Source organism: Heloderma suspectum, chromosome 3 (assembly GCF_057233095.1).
Source record: "Heloderma suspectum isolate Gila_16-S chromosome 3, 16-S_ref, whole genome shotgun sequence".
Taxonomy (NCBI): Eukaryota; Metazoa; Chordata; class Lepidosauria; order Squamata; family Helodermatidae; genus Heloderma; species Heloderma suspectum.
Window position 1 is genome coordinate 257,750,689 of NC_139460.1, and position 24,973 is coordinate 257,775,661.

The following is a 24,973-nucleotide window of genomic DNA, read 5'->3' on the forward strand; positions in this document are numbered from 1 at the left end:
TGCATTTCAAAAAGACAGCACGATGACAACAAAGAATTTGGAGAGGCTGGTGAGGTGCTAGCATAGCAGTAATTTCAACACTGCCAGGAAGAAAGCTGAATGCTTCCTCTTGAACATTAGAAAGGATGGTAAAACTTAAAGTGCAACTAGTGATTGATCCAGAGTATAGTCTAAAAACAGGTGGAAGAAATATTGAATTTTCTATTTATGTTAAAACATTTTTATACCATTTGTCTTTAAAGAAGAATCCAAAGTGACTTACAATCACTAAAAGCATAAAACCATATCAAACAGATAAGCTAGAAATAGATTTTTAGAAAAGATCTTTCTAAAAGCTAGATGTGCTGATTTGTGTGCTGTCTTAGATCCCTTTAAAATGTTCCTTGGTCAGTTGGATGCAACACCCGTCATTCTTCTGAATGATAATGTTTCATTGCTTCTTCCCATAAATGCCGACTTGCATATATTCGATATTATAATTTTTTCTACGGTTAGCCTCAGTTGAAGACTGTCCCAAATTGCTTTGGGGTTACGAGCAGGCCCATACTCAAGAGTGCCAGTTTGAATTATAAACTTCATTTGTGTGTGTGTTTGTGGTCTCCCCTCTTCCACCACTGAAAGAAACTAAATGAGTGTAATTTCAGAAATGTTACAATATTTTGCTGTGAAAGCACTCTGCAAAGGGAAACTTTAATGATAGCTTCCTGTTGCAGAACAGAAGGCTTAAAAATAGAACAGCTAAACCAATCCATAACAGGGGCTCTAATAATATCTGTAGGGATTTAATCTTTTACAAAGCTCTGCTATAATAGCATGTCCTCTTTTTATCCCTCAGTTCTCTTCTACCTTGCTGTTCTCATCTTAAGTGAACAAAGAAAATGTTTCAGAAAGACCCGTATTCACTTTCAGATGGCTTTCTGCCAAAAGAAATGAATCTTGGAAAGTAGAGTCCATGATGGGCAAACTTCAGCTGCTTGGCATTTGCAAATTTGGCTTTAAGCCTGAGCCTTATTTGAACTATCCAGATCTTTTACAAAAATAGGACTGTTGCAAGAGCCAGCTTTTTGTAGCAATATCACAGCCCCCTTTTGGCTCACATCAGCTGTGTGTGTGCATGTGTGTGCATGTGTGTGCTCATCATCATATATGTTAAACATCATAAACTGGGTAAAAGAGATAGTACTGCAAAGAGGAATGTTGAATTGGCAATACTAGTAGCAGGATGTGGCTCGGTTTGGGTTTTTTCCCCGTTATTCGGCTCTGAGAGGGAGGGAATGAGTTTCTGGCCAAAGCATAGGCAACGTGAGGTAACTTAGAAATTCTGTTCTCAACTCAGGAGCCAGCCACATCTGTGATAAGCAAATCTAGCCATATTTGAGTAGAATAATTTCACTTCTTTGGTGATTTGTATCATGGAAGAAAATACTTGAGCAGAGTAACTACACTTTTTTTGTGATCTCGTGAAAGAGATCATGAAGAATCTGGTTTTAGGAATGGTTTCAGTGCCGATCTAATGGCTCTGCTGCCACCTCCCCTGTGAGGATAAAAACAGACTTGTGGGAGATATGTTCAGAAAACTACTCAGCACAGTTGACGGAAAAGTAATATGAATCCATCCTATGTTGTCATGTTTTAATGTTGGTAATTGCATGGCATTTGACAGACTCCTGAACAAGGCCATAATATAGGTTTGTACGCTCTTTTTGCCCATTACTAGGTAAAGGTTTATTAGTTTCATAGGTGGAATAGGAATTTGCTTGTAGGGACACCTATGGTGACTGAACAGGAAAGAGATCTTGGGGTTGTAGTGGGTAGCTTGATGAAAATGTTGCCCCAGTCTGCAGCCATTGTGAAAAAAGCAAATTCCATGTGTGTGTGTGTGTGGGGGGGGTCCATTAGGGGGACAGGATAGAAAATAAAACTTCCAATATCATCATGCCTTTATACAACTATATGGTGCAACCATACTTGAAACAATGTGTACAGTTTAGTCACCAGACTTCAAAAAGGATATTGTAGCTGGTGCAGAAAATTATAACCAAAATTATGAAGGGACTGTAGCAACTTCCCTATGAGAAAAAGTTACACAATTTGTGGCTTTTTAACTTAGAAAAAAGGCAACTAAGGAAGGGAATGATAGAGGTGTGTAAAATCAGGCACGGTACAGAGAAAGTGGCTAGGGGCAATTCTACTAATACTAGGACCCAGGGTCACCCAATCAAGTTACAGGGCAGGAGATTCAGGACAAAAGGGAGTACTTCTTTACCCAGCACATAGTTAAACTATGGAATTTGCTACTACAAGGTGTATTGATGGCCACCAACCTGGATGGCTTTAAACAGGAGCAGACACTCGTGGAGGATAGGGCTGTCAGTGGCTTCTTGTCTCAGCTTTGGCTATTGGGTGGTATAGAAATGTAATACATACATGCATACATACATAAATGAAGACTATATATTACCTCCAGTATCAGAGATCTCAGAATACCAGTTGCTGGGGAACATTTCATTACAGTGCACTTAGGCAGGACACCCTCAATGGGTCCCCTCCCTCAATGAGTCCACCTTCCCACCACCATTGTCACCAGCTGCTATTGCTCCTCATCCTCTTTCTCATCGTTGCTACGGCTTGCTTGCTTGCTTGTTTGCTTGACAGGCAGACAACCTGGGAGCAAGCAGGCAGTGGCATCTACTGCTCCTCCTTCTTACCACCATAGCTGTCTGGGCCAGAGTGAGGCAGGTGAACAAGCAAGTTGCAATAGTGAAGAGGAGGAGCAACTCCAGGGGGCCCTTGTCATTGGGCCCCTGCTGGGGTGTGGGCCCTTGGCAAGTGCCCAACCATGCCTACCCTTCATGTTGGCCCTGGTCAAGGATGATGGGAGTTGTAATCAACAACATCTGGAAAGCCTTCGGTTCCCCAGCCTGGTTCTAGAATGTGATAGAATGTTCAGGGGTTTTATACATAGATTATATAAAAACCCTCTTCAAGTGTTCAAAATTTTAATCATGGAGGTAGCATGGGGAGTTAGATCCCAGCCCCAGCCCCATATACCCCAGACTCCCTGAGCTGCTGATGGGTAAGGTATGAACAGAGACTGTAACCATGTTAATGTGCAGGATTCTCAGTCACATGGAAAACTAACCATATTTAGCTGAACACAGTTACAGCCCCTATTCAGACCTTCCATGTCAGTCCAGGCAGTTCGGAAGTGGCGGGGACAGGAGCATCGTCATGTAAGAAAAAACGTGGAAAAAACAGTGGGAAATCACAGGAGGGTTTCAAATTGAAGATGATGTCATCAGGTTTCTTAACTCCTACTGCGAGGATGGCTTATGCATTTCCTGGGTATTCGGTTTGTACATTACAGGGACAGTAACTGTAAGGCATTAAAATGCTGACACCATTAAGGAAAGCTGCATTGAGTAAGAGGGTTGCAGGGAGGGGCATTGGTATGTTCATTGTGTGTACTGCATAATCTAATTTGCCTCGATAAAAACAAATACTATTGTCTTAGAACTGTTGTAGCAGGAAGCTCTTTTGTCTTCTTTTTTGTATAAAGAGCCTTTAACATGTAAAACACATAAAGCACTGCGTTGACTGTATAATGATGTCACCCCCTTTGTGACCCCTAAATCATAAATACGTGGGTTTAGGTCTTCGTTTATTCAGCTTTATTGTCTCACTATAATAGTCGCAGTGGGATACTTGAACTGTATGTTTCTGAAATGAGGCACTATAGCTGGGGTTTCTGAAGTCACTTGGCCTCCTGAGCTCACCCCATTATCTGAAGCTAAGTGCAAATCTCCTTGAGAGCCTTTGCCTTGCTGTTTAATATTTTCACCCCCCAAAGATCTAAAATGTAAGACTGTTAACGAGCCCCCTGCTTAGACTCCTTATCTATCCACAGGTCTTCAACTTCTCAGGGCCCACCTAAGGAATCTATCAACATCTGTTACATAGTTCTGAGACTGGTTTAACTGCATCAGCAAGATATGGCCTCCTAAGCCTACATTATCCCAGCAACCTGAAGTAGGGCCCAGCTCATATTTTACCATACTGTCATGGTTGCTGCTTGAAAAGGAATTCATCAGGTACCATTCTACTGGTGCAGCTGCCACAAAAGTGTGAAAAATGGTAGGCAGGGTTAACATCAAGGGTTGGCATAGTTGGGCATCTGCCAAGGGCCCACTCAGCAACAGGGGCCCACTGACAAGAGCCCCCTGGAGTTGCTTCTGCTCTTCACCATTCCCACCTGCTTGTTCACTTGCCTCTCACGCTATCCCAGACAACAGCTGTGATGAGAAGGAGAAGCAGTAGATGCCACTGCCTACTTGATCACTGCCTCTCTGCCTGTCAGGCAAGCAAATGGTAGCAGTGATAAGAAAACAGATGAGGAGCAATAGCAGCTGGTGGCAAAGGTGGTGAGAAGGTGCATTCACTGAGAAAGGGGGCCCATTGTGGGTGGCTCAACCAAGGGCCCTCAAAGACCTGGAGCCAGCAGTGATGGTATGGCATAGTGGGATAGGATAGGATGGGATGATAGGAAGCTGCCTTATACTGAGCCCAGTATGGTCGGCATTGACTGGCAGTGGCTCTCCAGGGTTTCAGGCAGGTTTCTTTCCTAGTCCTATCTGGAGATGCCAGAGATTGAACCTGGAACCTTCTGCATGCAAAACATGTGTTCTACCACTGAGCTATAGCCACTCCCCATATGCCTGCACAGCTCAGTTTCAAGCCTGAGCCACTGCACTATTGTAACAAAAGACTTGGACTTAAAGTATAAACCAGAGGTAGGACAACCTGGTGCCATCCAGATATTTTGGACTACAACTCCCGTAAGTCCCAGCAAGCATTGTCAGTGATCAGGGATTGTGTACCCCAAAGCATCTGGAGGGCACCTGGTCTAGTAGACCCTTTCTAAGGGCATATCTGTGCTACTAACTGAAATTGGTCTTATGCTTACTTTGATTAGGTTGTTGAGAATTCTCTTAGAGATCCCCACAGGCACACTTGGAAACTATCATTGCCACAGAAGAGTGAATGACGGCTACAGCAGTTTAAACCTGTGGTGTAGTTATGCCTTAAGTCTTAGTTCCCAGTGATGACTGCAACTCTCCCACAAAGGAATATAATTTTCCCTGTTGTGTCATGTAAAGTTTGCTTGTTTTTTCGATGGCTCAGCATGTCTTAATTGTGATAAGAGTCCAAAATCTGCAATCCTAACAAGGCAAGGCTGTGGGTTTGTTGGAGTCTGATGCAGTTGGATACTTTGCCAACATCTTCAGAAAGCAAAAAACAAAGATTGACCATCTCTGCAAAGGCTTTCCAATGTTTCTGTTTCTTTTTAGCCAGCAACAAAGTGCCATTGAGCCACAAGCTATGCAGATAGCAGTATGTTCAGACTGTCACTAGCATCCTGAGCAGGAAGCAAGAATATGACCCTGCCTGTATTGCTGTTATCCCCCTGCCTGCCTGCCTGCCTTCCTATCTGCATGTGTAAAACCTCCTAGGCAGCCAATAAGACAATTTTCAGAACTCCTCAAACCATGCTCAGCACTCATTTGAACTGATGCCATAGTTCAGATCGGCTGCCATTCAACTTTGAAAGAACTTCAACCAGTTTCAGATGTATAGTTAAAAATCAGTTACTCATTTTAGCGGTATGTTTGTACAGCAACGGCTCTGACGTATTTAAGCTTCAACTCGCATTATTACTATATTATTGTGTGAATGGCCTGAGATCTCATGAACTCTGGTAAACAGCTGTATCCCAGATTACATCCCGGACAACAGCCTTAAATCACTTGGCAAGCTGGGATTAGTCTGCTGCTGATAGCAAGGATACTTTTTCTTTCTGTTTAAAAGGTGCTGCTATTGCCTTTTTGTTTTTGCTGTCTTCAGCCCTCCTTTCTGAGGTTCTGTACTTTGGGATCTCCCCCCACCTCCTGGGTTTACCATCATTCTATACAAAGTTCTGCATTTCCAAACAGTGCAGTTGACCGGTTGTGCTGCCAATAAAAACCTTGGACTTCCATGCAAAGGATACTCCAGTCCATTCTCCACCTCAACCATCACTGATTGACCACTGAGCACACTCAGACTGAGTCTGGATGATCAGTGCAGGAAACAACCCAGTGTTGGTTGTTTCCCCGCCCCTACCAGTCATGTGACTGGGATTACCGTAATTACTCACGCTACAACCCACGCTTTGCAGTATGGGTTGTAGGATGGGTGAAAATGAACCATGACCGCACTGTGCACCAAGTAATTAGGGCAATCCCAGGTCCTACATTGTTTCCCCCGCTGATCATCCAAACTTGCCCACTGTCTCCATTGGGGTGTTTTGGGGTTCCCGCTCTTAGGTGTTTTTTCCCTAAAGGTTGTTTATACTTCTGCAAACCTTAGCACTTCCCCAATTCCTCCCTCTAGTGCATGGATGGTGCCACTTTAGGGTACATAAGGATTCGTAATTGGAGAATTCGTTTACTAGAGAGTCTATAGGATAGCACAAACTTCTCTAGAGCATAGGTGGGCAACTTGTGGCCCTCCAGATGTTTTGGCCTACAACTCCCATCATCCCTCATCATTGGCTAAGCTAGCTAGGGCTGATGGGAATTGTAGGCCAAAACATCTGGAGGGACACAAGGTGCCCACCCCTGCTCTAGAGCATGAGACCACAGAACACGCATCAGGGAGCAGAGTATGGGAAAGAGAGGTTATAATCACTGCAGCAAGCTCTGTCAGCTTTCAACTAACCTTTATGGTAGTTGCTGACATGGGGGTGGGGGTCATTCTTGCAAACTCAGCCCCTACTTCCTCCAGAGTGCCCACAGCTGAACTAACAAGATGGATTTGAAGGGGGGCGGGCAAAAAGGCATACAAATGTGCCTGAAGTGGGAGAAAAAATAAGTGGAATGGTTAGGCCAGCCTAGGTCATGCCCACCCCACAAGAAGTGGGATGGTTATAGTTCTGCCCCAAAAGGAATGGCTGGCATTCCACCACACTTCGAGCGCTGCATACTAACCAAGATGGCATGAAATGATCTGCCACTGGCAAACACAGTGAGCCCCCTGTTGGAGGCTGGAATGCCCACATGCTGATACTGCCGTTGTTGGCTATAGGCAAGTGCTGCCAGTTTGGTGATCAGGTTCCAAATCTTGCCAGGCATCATAGACAGAGGCTTTGCCTTTGGAGTCCGCTTTTAAGTCCTTTTGAAATGATTGCGGGACAAGCAGATTGTACAATACTTAGGCATGGGCCAGCCTGTCTGTTTCAGTTTCTGCAACTTTCAAAAGTTTTGAAGCACACATTAATTCCATTCCACTTCCACAGCAGTTTGTAATTTTTTTAGTACACATGGAAGTTCATATTCATTTTTCTTCTCATTTGTCCAAATGTATGCATTGTTATACAACTTCCTTTGGGAGAAATGCATGCAAAAATGCATACATTGGGAGAAATGAATACAGAAATGCATACATTTTTGTACACATTTCTACTAATGTATGCATTTTGTGCTGAATTTTTCATAATGTATGCATTTTTTAATCGGCAAACTGCCTCACAACGTTCAGAGAAATGTGAAAACTGAAGGATAATTGGGTTCCAGTTCACATATTAATGCAGGAAGTGAGGATTAGCTCAGTTTGTATTAAAATGCGAACCAAAATTAATTTCTCCCCCATCCCTAACAATAATCATGCCGTTGATATTAATTGAGACAGCATGTGGGATCCAACAGTGGGATCCTCAAGCTAGTACTTCCATTGCAGCAAAATTCCATCCCCCACCTCCTAGCACTTGGAATGAAATACTTCCTTGAAAAAGAGATGGTAAAAAAATAGAATCTTGTTGCATGACTGTCACAGGCAGATCTACTGGTTGATGTCTTTTGATGTCACTGGAGATGAGCAGCACAAACTCCTGCCCCCACCCCACTTTGTGAGCATTTTCAGTTGCACTCCTATGCATGTTGAGACAGAAAAAGACCTATCACTTCCAGCATACCACAGACAGCCATTCTGGCTGGGGAATGCTGGGAGCTGTAGGACTTTTGAAAAGTCTAAATATGCATAGGATTGCGCCTTTAAACATTTAGTTTATTGACTTCCTTTAAGAGCTGCCATGGGGAGGAGGGGATGGGGAAATCCAGTCCCCTAGATCTAACCCATTATTAACATCCTTCAGCTTTTAATTAGGACTGGAGTGGCCCTGTTGAAATCCCCCCAAAGCCGACTGGATGACCTTGGGCCAACAGCTATCTCTCAACCTAGTCTCGCTCACAGGGTTGTTGTGATGATAAAAGGGAGGGCAAGAGAACCTGCCTTGAGCTCCCTGGAGGAAAGACAGTATGTACCTGAAAGGAAGAAAATGTACCCCTTAATCTGAGGAGAAGAAGCCTTGGATAACTAGGGGCATTTTTCTTTCCTGATTTGAGGTTATGGCCTGTGAACCATACCACAGTCAATACTGATACTTAGGGTAACGTTCAGAGTTGGGTAGAGTTCAGAGCAAGCACATGGTTAGCTAAAATGCTTTGGGATTCTATGCCTGTGCAAATATTTATAACCTGCCACATAACTCAGGATGTCAACACTGAATTAACAACTTTGATTTTAAAAGAAGTTTAGAAAGTGACACTTGCCTTTCTTTTTGTGAGCACTGAGCTTTTGGAAAAGTACAATATGATCTAATCATGAAAAAACAAATACTGGCTCCTTGATGCTGTGAAACCAGATTGTTTCGAGGGGTGTGAAGAGGATGGGTCAGTCCATTCCTTCGAGTTGGAGGAGTGCTGGTCACACTCCAGCTACAGCATTCAGATTCCAGTAATGAAATGTTTTAACATAAACATGTGTGTGCTAAATGGAGCCAGCTGGATAAAGTTCCTGCAGTGATGCTGTGCTACTCTGGCAGCTAGTTTGGTTTTTGTCAGTACCATATGTAAGATTTGGGGGAGACCCTTTCTCCAGAGACCCGACCTCATTTGTTGGCATGGAAGGTGCAGGGCGGTGGCGAGGAGCTGATACAGGCATGCTTACAGCATGATAGCTAATAGGTACAGGGCCTCATAAGTGAGACTCCACCTCTGCAGTGCTTTCCCATTTTAATTGCTGCAAAGTCATTTAAAATAGCAATCAGAGAAGAAAAACAGCTAGGGCCAGTTTTGATCTTAACTGATGTTGCCTTCTCTTTCTTTGCTAGAGGAGAAATATGTCACAATCCAGTCATACACCAGCCAGGGTAAAGACGAAATCGGGTTCGACAAGGGAGTCACTGTGGAAGTCGTTCAAAAGAATCTGGAAGGATGGTGGTACATAAGGTAAAGTGTTGACAAAATCATCCAAGGGCTGGCAGGCTGTTTGCTTATTAGATTCACGACATCATCCTGTAAGTTGTTTATTTCCAAGATAGGACCTGAAAGTATTTTATTTATATGAAAATGCTGGTGAAGTTGTACAAAGCCACTTAAACAATCTTGATTGTGTATTTAAAATAACTAACTGCAGTATGTAGACATTCGCGGGGGCAGTAGGGAGAAAATCCAAGTAATACAGCTTTCATGAAGGGGAGGGTTAAGTGGTTGAAGTGGTTAGCTGGGATTTTCCATCTGCAATCGTATGCACACTTCCCTAGGAATAAGCCGTAATTTGAGACAATTTGCATAGGACAGCTGATGGGAAGGGTGACTTTTGATAATATCAGAACGCTGTTACCAGGTTTCTAGAGAGTGAGAGGAGAGTGTGTATTACTGTGTGTATATGTATGCATCTATGTAGTATATCAGTAACAAAAATCCTTGTGAAGATGGGAGTATGTTTTGTTAGCATAGGAGTTGATCAATGGAGAAATTTTGCAAAATAGGTAATCAGGACTGTAATTCAAAATGTTTTCCTTCTTGTAGCCTTAAATGGCTTGTTCCAAGTGTACACTGGATATTTTTATGGCATAGCTTCAGATACAATAAATGCCACGTAAGCAGTATGCCTTCCCCATGCTCAGCATAATAAACTCCTGTTGTTGTTGATATGAAAGAGATCAAAGACGCAAAGAGTATGAAGTCATTCACTTTTATCTGCAGCAGCCAGATTAACAGCCTGCTCCTGCACATGTTTCCTTGGCAGCAGTTCCCACTGTGTTTAGTGGTCTCACTCCAAAATAAGTGTGCAAAAGTCTGCAGCATTGGCCTGTTAAGGAAAAATCATTTTTTGGAATTGGAAGAGCAGTTGGGCAAAAGAACTGGTTTCCTGAAGAAGCTGTGGAATCCTGTTCCCTGGATGGCTTTTAAGTAGAACTTGGATAAACAGCTGTCAAGGAGAATATAAACCTGTGATTCTCACCACATTTTAGGGAGTTTTTTTGGATGTTGCATCTCACCCCAGGATCTTACGAGCTACCCCTTTTGCTCACTTGCTTTGCACGTAGAACAGATATTTTTCATAGGTTGTCATTTGCTTTTGTAGTTTGGCCATATGAAGACACCAGGGCTATGAAAAAGGAACCACGCAAAGTTCTGTGTGTTCCATAAACACATTTGCTGTTACATCTCCCATATTAACTCTCCCATCAATAATAAATGAAAGCTGATAGAGCGGGAGTAGATTCTCAACATGCTGAGCAAAGAATGGCTGGCCCTATGTCAGCTCTGCATTCTTCTCCTTTTAAATCATGCAACTGGACTTTAATCCAAAGCCAGAGGTTCAGAAGCAGAGTGCACAGTACTTTGCAGGAGGAGGACCAATATCACCAGGTTCCCCTGATTTTATTATTGAACTCCCCTTTTGTTTTTAAATGAGCCTCATGTGGCGCAGAGTGGTAGGTGGCAGTGTTGCAACCGAAACTCTCCCCATGACCTGAGTTCGATCCCAGCGGAAGCTGGCTCAGGTAGCCAGCTCAGGTCGACTCAGCCTTCCATCTTTCCGAGGTCGGTAAAATGAGTACCCAGCTTGCTGGGGGAAAGGTAGTCACGACTGGGGAAGGCAATGGCAAACTACCCCGCTACAGTCTGCCATGAAAACGCCAGCGAAAGCGGCGTCCCTCTAGGAGTCAGCTTGCACAGGAGGAACCTTTCCTTTCCTTTGTTTTTAAAGGTTTTTCTTGTTGCTGACAGGCTTTCTTTTATCTTAAGCTCTGCAGGAGCCTAGAATCTCTTGCAGTCTTCAGTATTTTTTATTGAAGGAGACCAAGGAAAGAGAGCCTCTAATTTTTAACAGTGTATAATTTACAAACAGTGTATAATTTATGAAGGCATGACTTGAAGGCAGGCTTAAGCCCCTGTCGCTTCAACACAGATGTCTACTTGGGATTATTCAATATTTTAATTAAGGCATTTTGCACTCTCGTCACCAGCCACCCTGCACATGGAGAGAAATTTGCTGATATATGATGATATATGATCTAGGAGACTCAACCGAGGCTGATGCCAGTTTTTAAAACAGATCATGAGCCCCAGACTATTGGTCTTTGTTTGAAACTGAGCCTTGAAGCTGCTCATATTATTCCAGCTTTCAGATGAGCAGGCTAAATTTGGGGAAGTATATGTTTTATCTCCTTGAGTTATGACGAACATAGATAGGAGGAGCCATGTCTAGAACAGACAGTTATCAAGTGCCTGGAGCTTGTCTTCCTTTATCAGAGCAAACTTTGGGGGCTGTCCAGTCCCACCCCTATGACGCATGGCAAGACTGTCTCTGCCATGCATGTTGAGATGGGATCCACTATAATACCATGGCCGATAAACCAGATTTCTCTGCTGGGTAATGGATAGCTGACCAACAGATGCAGGCTTCATTGCCTATATACCAGTCCATGGTATGATAGCCCTCCTGAAACAGCTCTGAAGACTAGAGTGGGCTTGGGTCATATTTTGTCCCAACCCAATAATACAGACTCATCCTTGAGGTCAGTGTACTGAGATCTGCTTTCTCCTCCCCTCTGTTGCCATAAATTGAGTTAATGGCAAGGAGGGATAGAAGATACACTGTTTAGGTAGGGTAGCTGGGAACAGCAGTTCTGAATCAGGATCATGGGTTTGATAATTGAAAGGCATTTATCTAGAGCAACAGATGCAATCCACACACACAGTTACATGCCCTTAAATCCATAAGATGTGAGCACTTTACTGTATTCACATGCCCCACTTGCAGCACAATGCTATATATGTTTACTCAGAAGTAAGCCCCACTGAGTTCAGCGGGGCGTACTCCCAGGTAACAGGGTATAGGGTTGCAGCCTAACGATCAGTGAGAGCTATGCGCACCGAACTTCTTGCACTCTTGGTGCTCTTCTCTTGTGTGTCTACTCTTTATCCAGTCCCTTGCAAATGCCTGTTTCCCAGCCGCTAAAAGCATCAGTTACAGAGAATCATGAAATCGCCTGTGATTTTGCAGGGATAAAAAGGGAGGGAGAGGAAGGGACAAAGTGTCATGCCTTTCAAATCTAAATGCCTTTGAGAACTGATGAAATAGTACTGTTAGTGCTAATATGGCTGTTGCTGCCACAAAGAGTACTGGCAAGAAAGCATCCTCTTAACTACACATTCAAGTAACACAGGAGACAGCACTAATAATTAGGTAATAGGTTCCACCTTAAAGACTCTAACAGTCACCTCCTTAAATATAACATTTTCCAAAATTCATGGTTCTGTACTGATTTTCACTTCCCTCCCCCTTGTCTCCCTTCCTGGTTTTCTTCCCTCTGGAGTAATTCCAGTATTCTGGAGCTGGAAAGCAGATGTTAAGGGGGGCAGAAAATGCTCAGACAAACGGAGGCAATTTCTGAGTGTTCTCCCCCTCCCCGACCCCAGTGTTATGGTTTTAATATTAACTTTTGCCTTCACATAGGATTAAAAAAATAAGGGGTTTTTAAACAGCAATGTAGCTGGCCCCTTTTTCTCCTCCCTCTCCCTTCCCCCCCCCCGCCCCCAAGTGTCATAGCCTTCTGGTGGCATTCCACTCTCCAGCATATCAAAATGTTGTTCTTCTTTTTCTTCTTCTTTCTTTGCTGTGCCTGTTAAGAAGACTCACAAGCAGTTGTTGTTCTATCACTCACTTTAAAAGAACTGGCATCTTCTACCACATTTGGCCATGGAATTTGCCTGCACTAGGGATCATAGAATCATAGAATCATAGAATCATAGAATAGTAGGGTTGGAAGGGGCCTACAAGGCCATCGAGTCCAACCCCCTGCTCAATGCAGGAATCCAAGTCAGAGCATCCCTGACAAATGGCTGTCCAGCCTCGTCTTGAAGGCCTCCAGTGTGGGAGAGCCCACCACCTCCCCAGGTAATTGGTTCCATTGCCGTATTGCTCTGACACTCAGGAAGTTTTTCCTGATGTTCAGTCGGAATCTGGCTTCCTGTAACTTGAGCCCATTATTCCGTGTCCTGCACTCTGGGTTGATCAAGAAGAGATCCTGGCCTTCTTCTCTGTGACAACCTTTCAAGTACTTGAAGAGCGCTATCATATCTCCCCTCAGTCTTCTCTTCTCAAGGCTAAACATGCCCAGTTCTTTCAGTCTCTCTTCATAGGGCTTTGTTTCCAGTCCCCTGATCATCTTTGTTGCCCTCCTTTGAACCCTCTCCAGCTTGTCTGCATCCTTCTTAAAGTGTGGTGCCCAGAACTGGACACAGTACTCCAGATGAGGCCTAACCAGTGCTGAGTAGAGGGGAACTAGTACTTCCCGGGATTTGGAAGCGATGCTTCTATGAATGCAGCCCAAAATAGCATTTGCCTTTTTTGCAGCCACATCACATTGTTGGCTCATATTCAGCTTGTGATCGACGACAATTCCAAGATCCTTCTCGCTCGTAGTGTGGTTGAGCCACGTATCCCCCATCTTGTAACTGTGCATTTGGTTTCTTTTTCCTAGGTGCAGAACTTGGCATTTGTCCCTATTAAATGCCATTCTGTTGTTTTCTGCCCAGCACTCCAGTCTATCCAGATCATATCCAGATGTATGAGAATTTCCTTCCCGTTTGCAAATCATGCAAACTTGTGCTGTTCACACTCCAAAAGCAAGAAGAAATGAAATTCTCAGTAAATTTTCGCAATTTCCCAACCTTTCATCATTTATGCAAATCCGCCCCCCCCCCAATTTGCATTTTTATGCTTTCGTCTATGGGAAAATGCACAGTTTTGGTGAGAAAAAATGTGCATCTAAAAAAATGTGTCTCTTTCCAAATGGGAAAAAATTGTGCACTTCTAAAAAATGGGCATTTTTCCCATTTGAAAAATGCACGGTTCCCAGTTGGTTAAAAACAAAAAACACATTCAGGAATGCAAATGAAGTGAAATGAGCTCCAAGGAAGAATTTGGAGAACCTCAATTAATTTGAGCATTATGTTTGCCCATCCCTAGCCTGCACAGATGATGTGCTTAATAAAATGACAATGTAGCCTATGATTAAAGGGCAGCATTTTTTCAGGGGAAGCTGGTGGATCCAATTTTTGGTGGGACAGAGATTCCATTCTGGGTTTTAGTTACAACCAGCCAAAAGTCTAAAGGAGCTATCCAAGGTGCAAGACCCTATCTCCAAAATGGGTCCAGCACCTTGGATACCTCCTTTAAACTTCTGGTTGCTTGTAACTAAAACTCAGAATTGAACGCCTGCCACACCAAAATCGGATCCACCAGCCTCCCCTGTTTTTAATAAACATTCTTTTAATGGTCATGTCCATTACCATTATTGGAAGAAAAGCAAGAAAGGAATTTCAATAGATAAACTATGATTCTCTGGCTACAGGTTGCTCTTCAGGTTTCACTGTTGCCACGACTCTCATCATGTCGACTGGGAGAAGTTCACAAGCCAGTGTTAGAAGTGTAAAATCAATGAGGAGGACTGTTGCATCTAGAAAATTGTGTTGCCATGACTGGATCTTGTGATTTTGGCACAGCCAATGTCCTTTTGATTTTGCGAGGAACTCCTGAGCCTACTGTGCTGCCTGCAGGGCACCTGAACAGCCATGTAGGGTTAATCACGAGGCTTTTCCTGTGATGAAGCCAAATACTGGGCTTCTCAGACTGACTCCACACATGTTCAGCTCCAAGAAGCATCATAACCATAGAGCTGGACAGTCAAGGGGCAAATGTGCAGAGTTCTGTGCATCATGTAGGACAGTTGTACTGCAACTATCACTATTCTGATTTGCTTATCTTTTTGCAAAACGTATTTTCTTACCTTACAGCTGATGTGGGAGGATGCTTCAAAATTTAATAATTAAGACTCAGCAGCTGCATTGGTTCTATGTGGCTATGATCCAGAGAGGCTCAGGGCAAGCCGCTCAATTATGGGCTGTATCTATCCAAACAACAAAGAAAAAGAAATGCAATGAAAGAAAGCTGTGTTAAGAGTCACCGCGTTAATCAGAGGTTTTGTTTTTCCTACTGCTGTGCTCTTTCATATTCCAGCAGCGAGAGGATGGAATTAAAGAGTAGTCATTCTGATAACCCAGGGGTGGGGAACCATTTTCAGGCTGAGGGCCAAGACAATGGGGGCTGATGCCAGCAGAGGTGGGGCCACCCAAAATGTGTGGAGCCCCTGCTGGCATGCCCCCAGCCCACATTTTCATGCAGACGCATTCACATAGGAACACGAAGGCACCCCTCCCATTCATGCACACGCCATTCACATACAGGCACACACCCCTTTCCCAGCCCCACCTCCTCAGCTGATCCATGCAGATCAGCTGACGGGGTCATTTTCCCTGTCCAGTGCTAAGAGAGGCTCCCTCTCTCAGCATGGAGCAGGCAAAGAGGTTTATCTTCATCCTGCAGCAGTATGAGGCAAATGTTTCGTTGTCTCTCAGCACTGGGCCAGGAGAAAGGGATCCGTTGCCGATTGAAGATAAGACCTTTCCCCTGCCCAGAACTGAGAGAGGCTTCTTCTCTCTGCAATGGGGCTGAACAGGGAAAAGGTCTTATCTCTGATCAGCTACTGGGCAGAGAGGGCAGGGCCTTGGAAAGAAGCTGGTGGGCCAAATGGGGACCCCCAGCAGGCTTTATATGGCCTGCAGCTCAGAAGTTCTCCGTGCCTGCACTAACCACTCATGTTCTCATTGCTGTCGTTCTCTCAGGCTTGAGCACGGCAAGAGAGAATCGCAAGACAAGACCTGCTACCTAGATTAGGCAGGTTTGCACTTTCCCAAGTGCTATGCTCTCTTGGACCCTGGTCCCAGAAGCTTTGCCCAGTGGCTGTGATCCTTACCAGAAGCCCTCCCACTTTCTCACTGTTGCCATTGGAGGGCTGTGGTGAGACTGCCTTGGACTGCTGTAGAGCTGTTGGCACTTTCCCCCCAGTGTGTGAGTGGTGTGGAGTTTCAAAGAGCAACAATACGGAGCGAAGCAAGCTCAGCTCTATTTGGCAAAACCGGAACAGCATGTTATTAGCAGCCTTAAGACCTGTTCTCCTGCATTTCTGGGGCAGACATCTTTTGGATGTCACTATTTGTATTAATTTTTTTGTATTATTTATTTGTGATGTTCATATTCTGCCCTATAACAAAAAGTTCTCAGGGCAGTTCACTCAACAAAACAAGTTAAAAAGAAGTTGAAAACAATTAATTCAATGAAATTTAAAGCGCCTGGCAGGGGTGGGAGGAATCACAGTAATAAACATCTGTATTTTGAAGGCCTAGAATTGTGAGTACTTTGCATGAAGTTGTTTCTAGAGGGTGCAAAGGCAAGGGAAGGAATATTTCAGTAGGTTATATTTCTGTGACTGGGCCATGGCATTCATAGTAACTTGGTTCTAAGCCCAGGTTAGCCCTAACTCAAATTAAACCCTTTTCTTCTGTTAGCTAAAAACGCTGGTACTAGAAACATGTGGGATTCTTGGTGTCCAGTTTCTAGGGAATGAAATTAACGGGCGAGGAGACTTAATTTTGAGTAGACGTGCTCAAAAGTAACCCCCCTACACACACCCCATGCTCAAGATCTCCTTCTCTGCCTCAGCATTCTTCAAATAATAGTAATTCACTTTAATATGTATGAATATTGTCCTGCTATCATGCTTATTATGACATTATTTATTATGATGATGTTTATTGATATCTTATGTAGCCAGCTTTGGAGAGCTACCCATACAAAAGGTTGTATAGAAATATTTTAAATAAAGCACAGGAATTTTTTTCTACTACCAACTTGACTGAAACAGACTGCAGACAGGGCTACTTGCAATAGCCTCTCCTAGGAGCATCTATTTTCCACTTTTTAATTACATCCAGCCTGAGGAAAGAGTTCTGTATAACTCAAAAGCTCACATACCACACTGTGAACTTTCATCCCGATAAAGGTATTATCTTATTGTTGTACTTTTGGTTTTTCATGCCATTTTCCATTTCTGTATTAGCTATAGGCTGCAATCCCATACACACTACCTGGGGCTAAGCCCCACCAAAAACAAGGGGACTTGCTTCTGAGTAGATGTGTGCAGCATTGCATGGTTAGATACCCTTTTCAACTGGAGCTGGACTAGTTAAAGAATTATAAAAAGGGGTGGATTATTCTACTCCTAGAGCAGCAGTACAGGGTTACTACTCTATGTTTTAGTAGATATGATCTCTGAAGTGTGGGGGCTGGGTTAGGGGACACCTAGCTTGGTTATTAAGTAAGAGAATTCCTGTACACATCCAGAGCCATTTCCTTGCCTGCAAAGTCCCAGACAATGCAGCTAATGTAGCCAGTGACTTGCTAGATATGACCCGTGAAGTTGATGGTGGTGGTCATTCACTGGGTGGAGGATGGTGTGTCCAAAAGCCTGCACAGCGCCAAGAAAAATGCACAGGCGTGGTGGTGCAGTGTGTGCCATATGCGTGAATCACACCTGAATTGACATGACAGCCCCACCAGCTCCCAGATTCACTGATGCCACTGGTGAAGCTATATGCATGCATGGGGGAGAATGGGTATGTAGGTGTGGTGGGGTTGTTGTTGTTTGTTCAAGTTTCCTCCACTGTAGCTGCTTGCACTGCTCAAGAGGCGAGCTGCTTTGAGAATGAATAAAACCAAGTGTCCTCTCTAGCACGAGGTGGGCAGGGCTGGCTCAAGGTCTTTTTACTGCCTGATGTAGACCAGCAGATGCCCCTAGGGTGGCCGCTTCTGCATCACCCAAAAAGAGGACACACATTTGCATGTGCCAATGTACGTGAATAAATGCAAATTTAGAAATAATTATTATAATTTAAAGAGAAATGCAATTTCATAGTGGGGACTGGGGAAGACTGTGACCAGGTGACCTGTGTGCCTGCCTGCTCAGTCTGCTGCCCTGGTGCTAATTGTTGATGGGCAACTGACGCTCTCTCCCTTCTTACACTTCTTTACCTTTACACTGGACTTGGACAGGACAGCTCTTCAAATAGAAAACTGTCCTCTGGCAGCCCTCTCCTCTGTAAAATGGGCCACATGATCACCCTAGATGCCCCCCTCCCCAAGTCAAGGTTTATAGTTACCATGGTAAGCTAAGTTATTTTAGCACCTGAGGCAGAAAATCCCATGAGCGCCTTTCCTACTCCCTGCCAGTAGAAACACAACAATGATACATTAACCACTAACCACTTGCTGCCCTTTCATGACACCCAAATTTAGCTACGTGAGGCGCTGGCCTCATTTGGCCCAAAGGCAGGGCTGGCCCTACTGGTCCCCTTCGGCGTTCTCTTTTCATCATGGTCTTTGGGGTGGTCTAAGAAACACTGATGCAGTGAATACTGAGCTGGATGTGAAACCTGGAGTCCCAGGATCACCCACTCACAAAGCACCTTGAGGCAGCGACCAGGGGCCTTCACGTCTCGCCTGTGCTATCCGAACTCGAGTGTTCTTCCCACCCTGGCCTGATGCCAGGTTTGAGGGCCCCCCGAGCAAGGTTCCCTCCAGGGCAATTAAACCCCTCTCCCTGTGAGCTTCCCAGATGGCAGGGCAGCAGCAGGCAAGAACAAGCTGCAGCCTCCAGGGAGGCTGCCACAGAGCCACCAGGCTTGGTGCACTGGGTCCTTCAGGCTGCACCAGCCCAGGCAGGAGCCTCGCTGAAAGGAGGTAGGGCTGGTGAACAAAAGAGAAAAAGAATGAAACATGATATTAAGACTATTCTTTAAAAAACAGAGTGCCAATAAAACTGAGGCCAGTTAACCAAGAAAGGCTTCCTGGAAAACAGCTGTTTTCAGGAGGCTCCGAAAACAACCCGGTGTTGGCGGCTGCCTGACCTCCAGAGGCAGGGAGTTCCATAGGAAGGGAGCCACCACACGTTTATCTAGCCGTGTCTTGTGCCACACCAGTCCTGCTCCCACCCTGCAATGCATGGAATACCTGGGAAGGTCCATTTCAGCCAGGGCAATAACAGGACAGTCTTTCTTCTAGCAGCATGTGCTTCTGCTACAGTTGTATAGAGGCTGTTTTTTACAGATCACCACTTCTGCACCTTTCTGCACCAGAATACAGTCAGATCACATCTTTCACCATTTCACATGTAGTCAAACGGTCTGGCTTTGGGGCTGAAGTTTCTTCTTTCATGAGCTGGGGATGATGAGCCTTCCCTAATCATGTCATCCCTCCTACATCTGTAATGAAGTCAGAATCCAAGAGTAAACAGGGAAGCCCTGTCAGTTAGAGTTTTCTGGGTTTGTTCTTTCCAAATAGTTATTTCTAATAATGCTTACATGACAAGATGGCTTAGAGTCATCCCTTACCATTATCCATCCTTACGTTTACACAAAGTGAATAAAGCAGAGTTCAAGGGTAAGGATTTCCACGCATCAAAAACGTGGTTGTTCAGGCAGGCATTTGGGGTAGGCTAGGGTAATTTTAGAAATGTCATGTTTTTAATGTTGAATTTTATTGTATGAACTGTTTTTATTGTTGTACATCGCCCAGAGTGGCTGGGTGACCAGCCAGATGGGCGATTAATAAATTTAATAAATAAATAAAAATAAATAAATAGTCCTCATGCTAGAGGAGGTGTATGACCTGAATGAGAGTACACCAGGATAGGCTAATTAACAATAAGAGTCTTGGAAAAGTTGATCCCTTTATTTCATCATAGCCACACTGTTTGTGTGAACTCAAGAGTGGTGATCATGTTAATTTCCCATCACGTTAGTGGTCTTTTGGGGATTCTAATCCTATTTCTTTATCACCTCGCACCACTTTGCCTTTGTTTTTGAGGTTTAAGGAGCTAACTACCTTTTGTATTTCCAGGTATTTAGGCAAAGAAGGCTGGGCCCCAGCATCGTATCTGAAAAAAGCAAAAGATGATTTGTCATCTAGGAAAAAGAACTTAACAGGGCCAGTGGAAATTATAGGAAACATCATGGAGATCAGTAACCTGTTGAACAAGAAATCCTCCAGTGACAAGGAAACCCAGTCAGAAATTGAAACAGCAGAATCGCACATCGCCAAGAAGGAAATAAGCTTGCCTATCTTATGCAATGACTCCAATGGCAATTTCATGACGACTCAAGACAAACAGGTTTCAAAACTGGCACAGGGATCTCCAGCCATAGCACGGATTGCACCACAAAGGGCTCAAATAAGTAAGTTAATGACATAATTCTGTCTGTTCCACTCTTAATTCTTGATGCCTATTTATTGCTGGAGAAGGGCCAGGTTGAAACGGTAAATTCTGAGTTTATTGGGAAAAATATTTGTTTAGACGCTGGAAGGGCACCTTATTTATTAAAACAGGAGAACCCCATTTGCTGAATCCAGATGAAATCATTTCAGTTTCTCTCAAATTCTCATTTTTCAAGTCTTGAGTTCATTTTGCCCCATTTCTATGTCAATCTGCTATTTCTTTTAAAAGTCCACACAAAAATGAAGCACACTTTTGTGCACCTTTTTCCTAATATATGCATTTTTAATGCAACTTTGTGATATGTATGCAATTTTTGCAAGCTGTTTTCTGGAATAATAGTGTATTTTCATACATTGTTTTCATGAATATACACATTTTTGTATTCGTTTATTGAATGGAAAACTTCATCACAAAATTTATAGAAGTGTGAACACTGAAGGATAACTGCATTTCAATTTGTGTATTTTTCAGGAACTGCAGATTAAGTAGACATGTGAACTGAACGAATTTCTGCCTCATCTCTTTCTGTCATTCATTATATCACCTTCCAAATGGCCTCTTAGATAGTAAATAAAATGACTTAATTCTGCAGTTCTTCAGAATCTCTCCAGTAATTTTCTGTCCCACCATCCACTAAACTTCCCAGAGGAAATAATTTAACTACTATCCAGATTACAGAGTTCTTATAAATTAAATCTTTCTTCTATATATATAAAAGTCAAAAATTGTGTGTGGGTTTGTGTGTTCGTGGCTGGCTGCAGGGCCGTCTGTAACGCAGGGAAAAAGGGGGAGCTGCCCTGGGTGTAATCACACTGTGGGGGCCCACTGAGCCTGTCATTTGGGCCCTACAGTTGCTGCCCATTTTACTTCACATTCTCACTTGCCAGAGTGTATGACAGGAGTCACTGGGTTACATTATTACTTTGTTTATACTTTCCCTTACTAACAAGTACACCCTCTCAATCATGGTACAGGCCAGGTTTCTGATTTCAGCTATGAGTTATCGTATTGGCCATCTTTCATTCTATTCTCTCCCATTCACACTGACTTCCTTCACCTTGGATTGGCTGGCCGCCGTTTGTTCTCTCCACTTTTCTGACTGTGCAGAACATTTAGTTTTTCTCTCCTCTTCCTGCAATATCCAGCGAGCAAGCAAGTTAGTGTTAAATATCTTTACCCCATTCAATGCCAGATGTATCCGTTAGTAGTGTGTGATGTGTGTGGGTTTGTGTGTTTGTGGCTGGCTGCAGGGCCATCTGTAACACAGGGAAAAGGGGGGAGCTGCCCTGGGTGTAATCACACTGTAGGGGCCCACTGAGACTGCCATTTAGGCCCCACAGTTGCTGCCCCTTTTACTTCACATTCTCACTTGTCAGAGTGTATGACAGGAGTCACTGGGTTACATTATTACTTTGTTTATACTTTCCCTTACTAACAAGTACACTGTCTCAATCATGGTACAGGCCAGGTTTCTGATTTCAGCTACCAGTCATCCTATGGGCCACCTTTCATTCTGTTGGTCTCCCTCCCATTCACTCTGACTTCCTTCACCTTGGATTGGCTGGCTGCCGTTTGTTCCCTCCCCTTTACTCATGGTTTCTTTTCTGACTGTGGAGAGCATTTAGTTTCTCTCCCCTGTTCCTGCAATATCCAGCAAGGAAGCCTCTGTTGAACATTTTAATAGTGGTATGAGATTCAGTGTGGATTATATTGTAGTAGTGCTTACAGATGTAGTCTCTTGCATTTTTAGTAGTGTTTTTTATTCAATCTGCTCATTATAATTATTGTGCTTTTTTAATCAAGTCTGGTGGATTCAACTTTTCACCTTTCTTATGGGGCCTTTCCAAGAAGCGTAAACCTACCTTAATGTGTTTCTAACAAATAGTGCCTATGACAGAATTACATCCCGGGCAACCCCAGGTAGATTATAAAAGCTTGTAGATTATAAAAGCAACAACATGCTTAGCTGAAGCATGCGATCTGGGCTATTGACTTGTCTGCCAAAGAGCTCTTCTTATGGTCTCATGTGGATTGTGTCCTAAGGTGGAATGAAGTTGCCTACCGCTGCTCTGTTTTATACATAGGAGGGCTATGTATACTGTGGGATTTGGGAATACTGAGAGTAGATTTAGTGTTGCTCACTATAAATCTGTATGACTGGCATAATTTTAGCTCTTCCTTAATGCTGGAAAATATGTGAACTGAAGACTAGAGCAAGCACACAAAAGGGAAGGGTAGGTAAGAAATACATGTGATAGCTGTTCTTGCAGGGCAGAATGGTATAGTGTTGGCTGCAGAGAATCCCTGGAGTGTGGACTCAAAGTGGCCATCCAGTCCTAGTCCCTGTCTTATCTTGGATGACAGGCCCCATGTCTGGTACCATTTCATCTGCAAAAAGTCTGACAACTACCGGATTCTCCACAGATCTATGAATGATTCCAGGATCCCTGGCACACTATAATGGCTTTCTTTTGGAAAGGCACCTGAGGCCCCCTTCTGTTCAAAATAATGTACTGCTTCTAAAAGTTTAGGTTTTGGATCACTTTCCTTGGGAAATATATTAGCACAAGGGCTTCTCAGATGTTCAGTCTAGATGCGTGATCGAACAGATATGGGGAGGGGGGGAACCACAGCAAGGTCTGCCCCATATACATGTTAAGTTGAAGGTTAGAAAAGAGCCTACACATGTATAACTGAAAGTGAGAGGTGCTTTTTCCACACTTTCAGGAACCCTCCTTTTTCAGGGCTCCAAATAATGTGAAGAGAACCCTATGTATTGTGCATTTGAAGGTCTGGCCTTTGATTATAAACTGGGTCAGGAAGAATGTCTGTCATCTCACTTCCGCCTCCGCACACAAAGATTGTCTGCCTGAAAAGGGCAGTTATATTGTAAATGGCTGTGCAAACAGAGCTGAAATCCACCTAATAACTGTTTGTGATACTTTAGCGGTCCTCGGTTACTTTTGGGCATTTCAGTCTGGTTTCAGGCTTGGATTTGGTACCAAAATGGTGTTGGTCAACCTAATGGGAGTGTGGGGGAGTGTGATCCTTTTAATTCTCTGGGACTTACCAGCAGATTTCGATGCTATTAACCATGGCATCCTTCAGGACAATCTATATGGGATGGTGGTCAAGGACACTTGCTCCTTCCTGAATGGTCAAGCTCTGGAAGGTGGTCCTAGGAGAATGTTGCTCTGCCCCATGGTCCTTGTGCTATGGTAGTCCACATGGCTCTCCAGGCCAGTTCTACCATGACGTGGATTGATGTGTCTGCATTAGGCGGCAGAGTGGGAGAAGCAGCAAATTTGCCACCCCACCCCCCTGCCACCACCAGGAGGGCCTGCCACTGCCACACCACCTCCAGCGGATGCTCAGGTGAGCCCCACCAGCCACTCTCCCACTGTGGCATTTCTCTTAACGAAAGAACAACTGTCAGGGTCTCTAGAGCAGCCACCCACTCCCATTCCCCCCTGCCCCGCTTCCTCTTACTGCAGCCATAGCTCGGCCCTGTGAGTGATCAGCTGAACTGTCCTGAGAGTGCACCCAAACTCTTGTGAGACCCTTCTGAACTCTTGCAAGAGCACAATCTCACAAAAGTTTGGGAGAGCTCTCTCAGGATGCAGTTGAGCTCTCACAAGAGCCCTGCAACCAGGAAGGGGCATGAGGCAGAGGCAGAAAGGGGCGTGAGGGGGCACATGTTTCCACTTCAGGTGGCAAGATAGGTTGGGCCAGGGCTGGTGGCTCTATTTTGCCTCCCATGCCATTCAGCATCCAGAGGAAGCTGTCAAGTAGGGTTATCCAGGGATTCGGGGTTGAGGTAGCATTAGTATGCTGATAATGCCCAACTCTGTTTCACATTTTTCATCTGATTTGAGTGAGGCTCTGGGGATGCCTAACTGCAGTCTGGAGTCAGTAACAGATGAGGGCCAACAAGCTAAAGCCCAGTCCAGAGAAGATGGAGGTCATGCTCATCTGACTTCAGATGTGGTGTTCATCCTTTTCTGGACAGGGTTACACTCCCCTGTGCTGATCAGGTTCTGTGCTCGGGGGTGACTTTAGATCTACCCTTGCCTTTGGAGTCCCAAGTGGCTTCCATGGCAGAAAGCACCTTTCACCATCTAAGGCTGCCACCCAGAGAGCTTCAGCTATTGGGCCGTATAGAAATGAAATAAATAAATAAATAAAATCCTAGACAAAGACAGCCTGGGACTCTCTCTATCTAGGGACAGTCCTTAGGGTACCCAAGTCATTCAGGCATCCCTAGGGACTTGGGTACCTTCAGGACTTCCCATTCCCACATGAACCTGCCAGACTATTAAGACGGGATCTTTTCATTTATGATTCCCCCTGGTTCTGGAATGTCCAATGCAGGGAGGCACCAAATCTTTTGGGACCAGGTGAAGAGACCTTTTC

The 24,973-nt window shown here is 44.2% G+C and overlaps 1 protein-coding gene across 6 annotated transcripts in view; it reads left to right on the forward strand.

Moving 5' to 3' along the window:
* Positions 1 to 24,973, forward strand: part of SH3PXD2A (SH3 and PX domains 2A) — a 374,731-nt gene that overhangs the window by 339,195 nt on the left and 10,563 nt on the right. For all 6 annotated transcript variants that reach the window (XM_084846410.1, XM_084846409.1, XM_084846411.1 and 3 more), the window contains 2 exons: positions 9,206 to 9,323; positions 20,185 to 20,519. In XM_084846410.1, the coding sequence (XP_084702536.1) occupies positions 9,206 to 9,323; positions 20,185 to 20,519 (453 nt within the window). The remainder of the gene's footprint in view (positions 1 to 9,205; positions 9,324 to 20,184; positions 20,520 to 24,973) is intronic.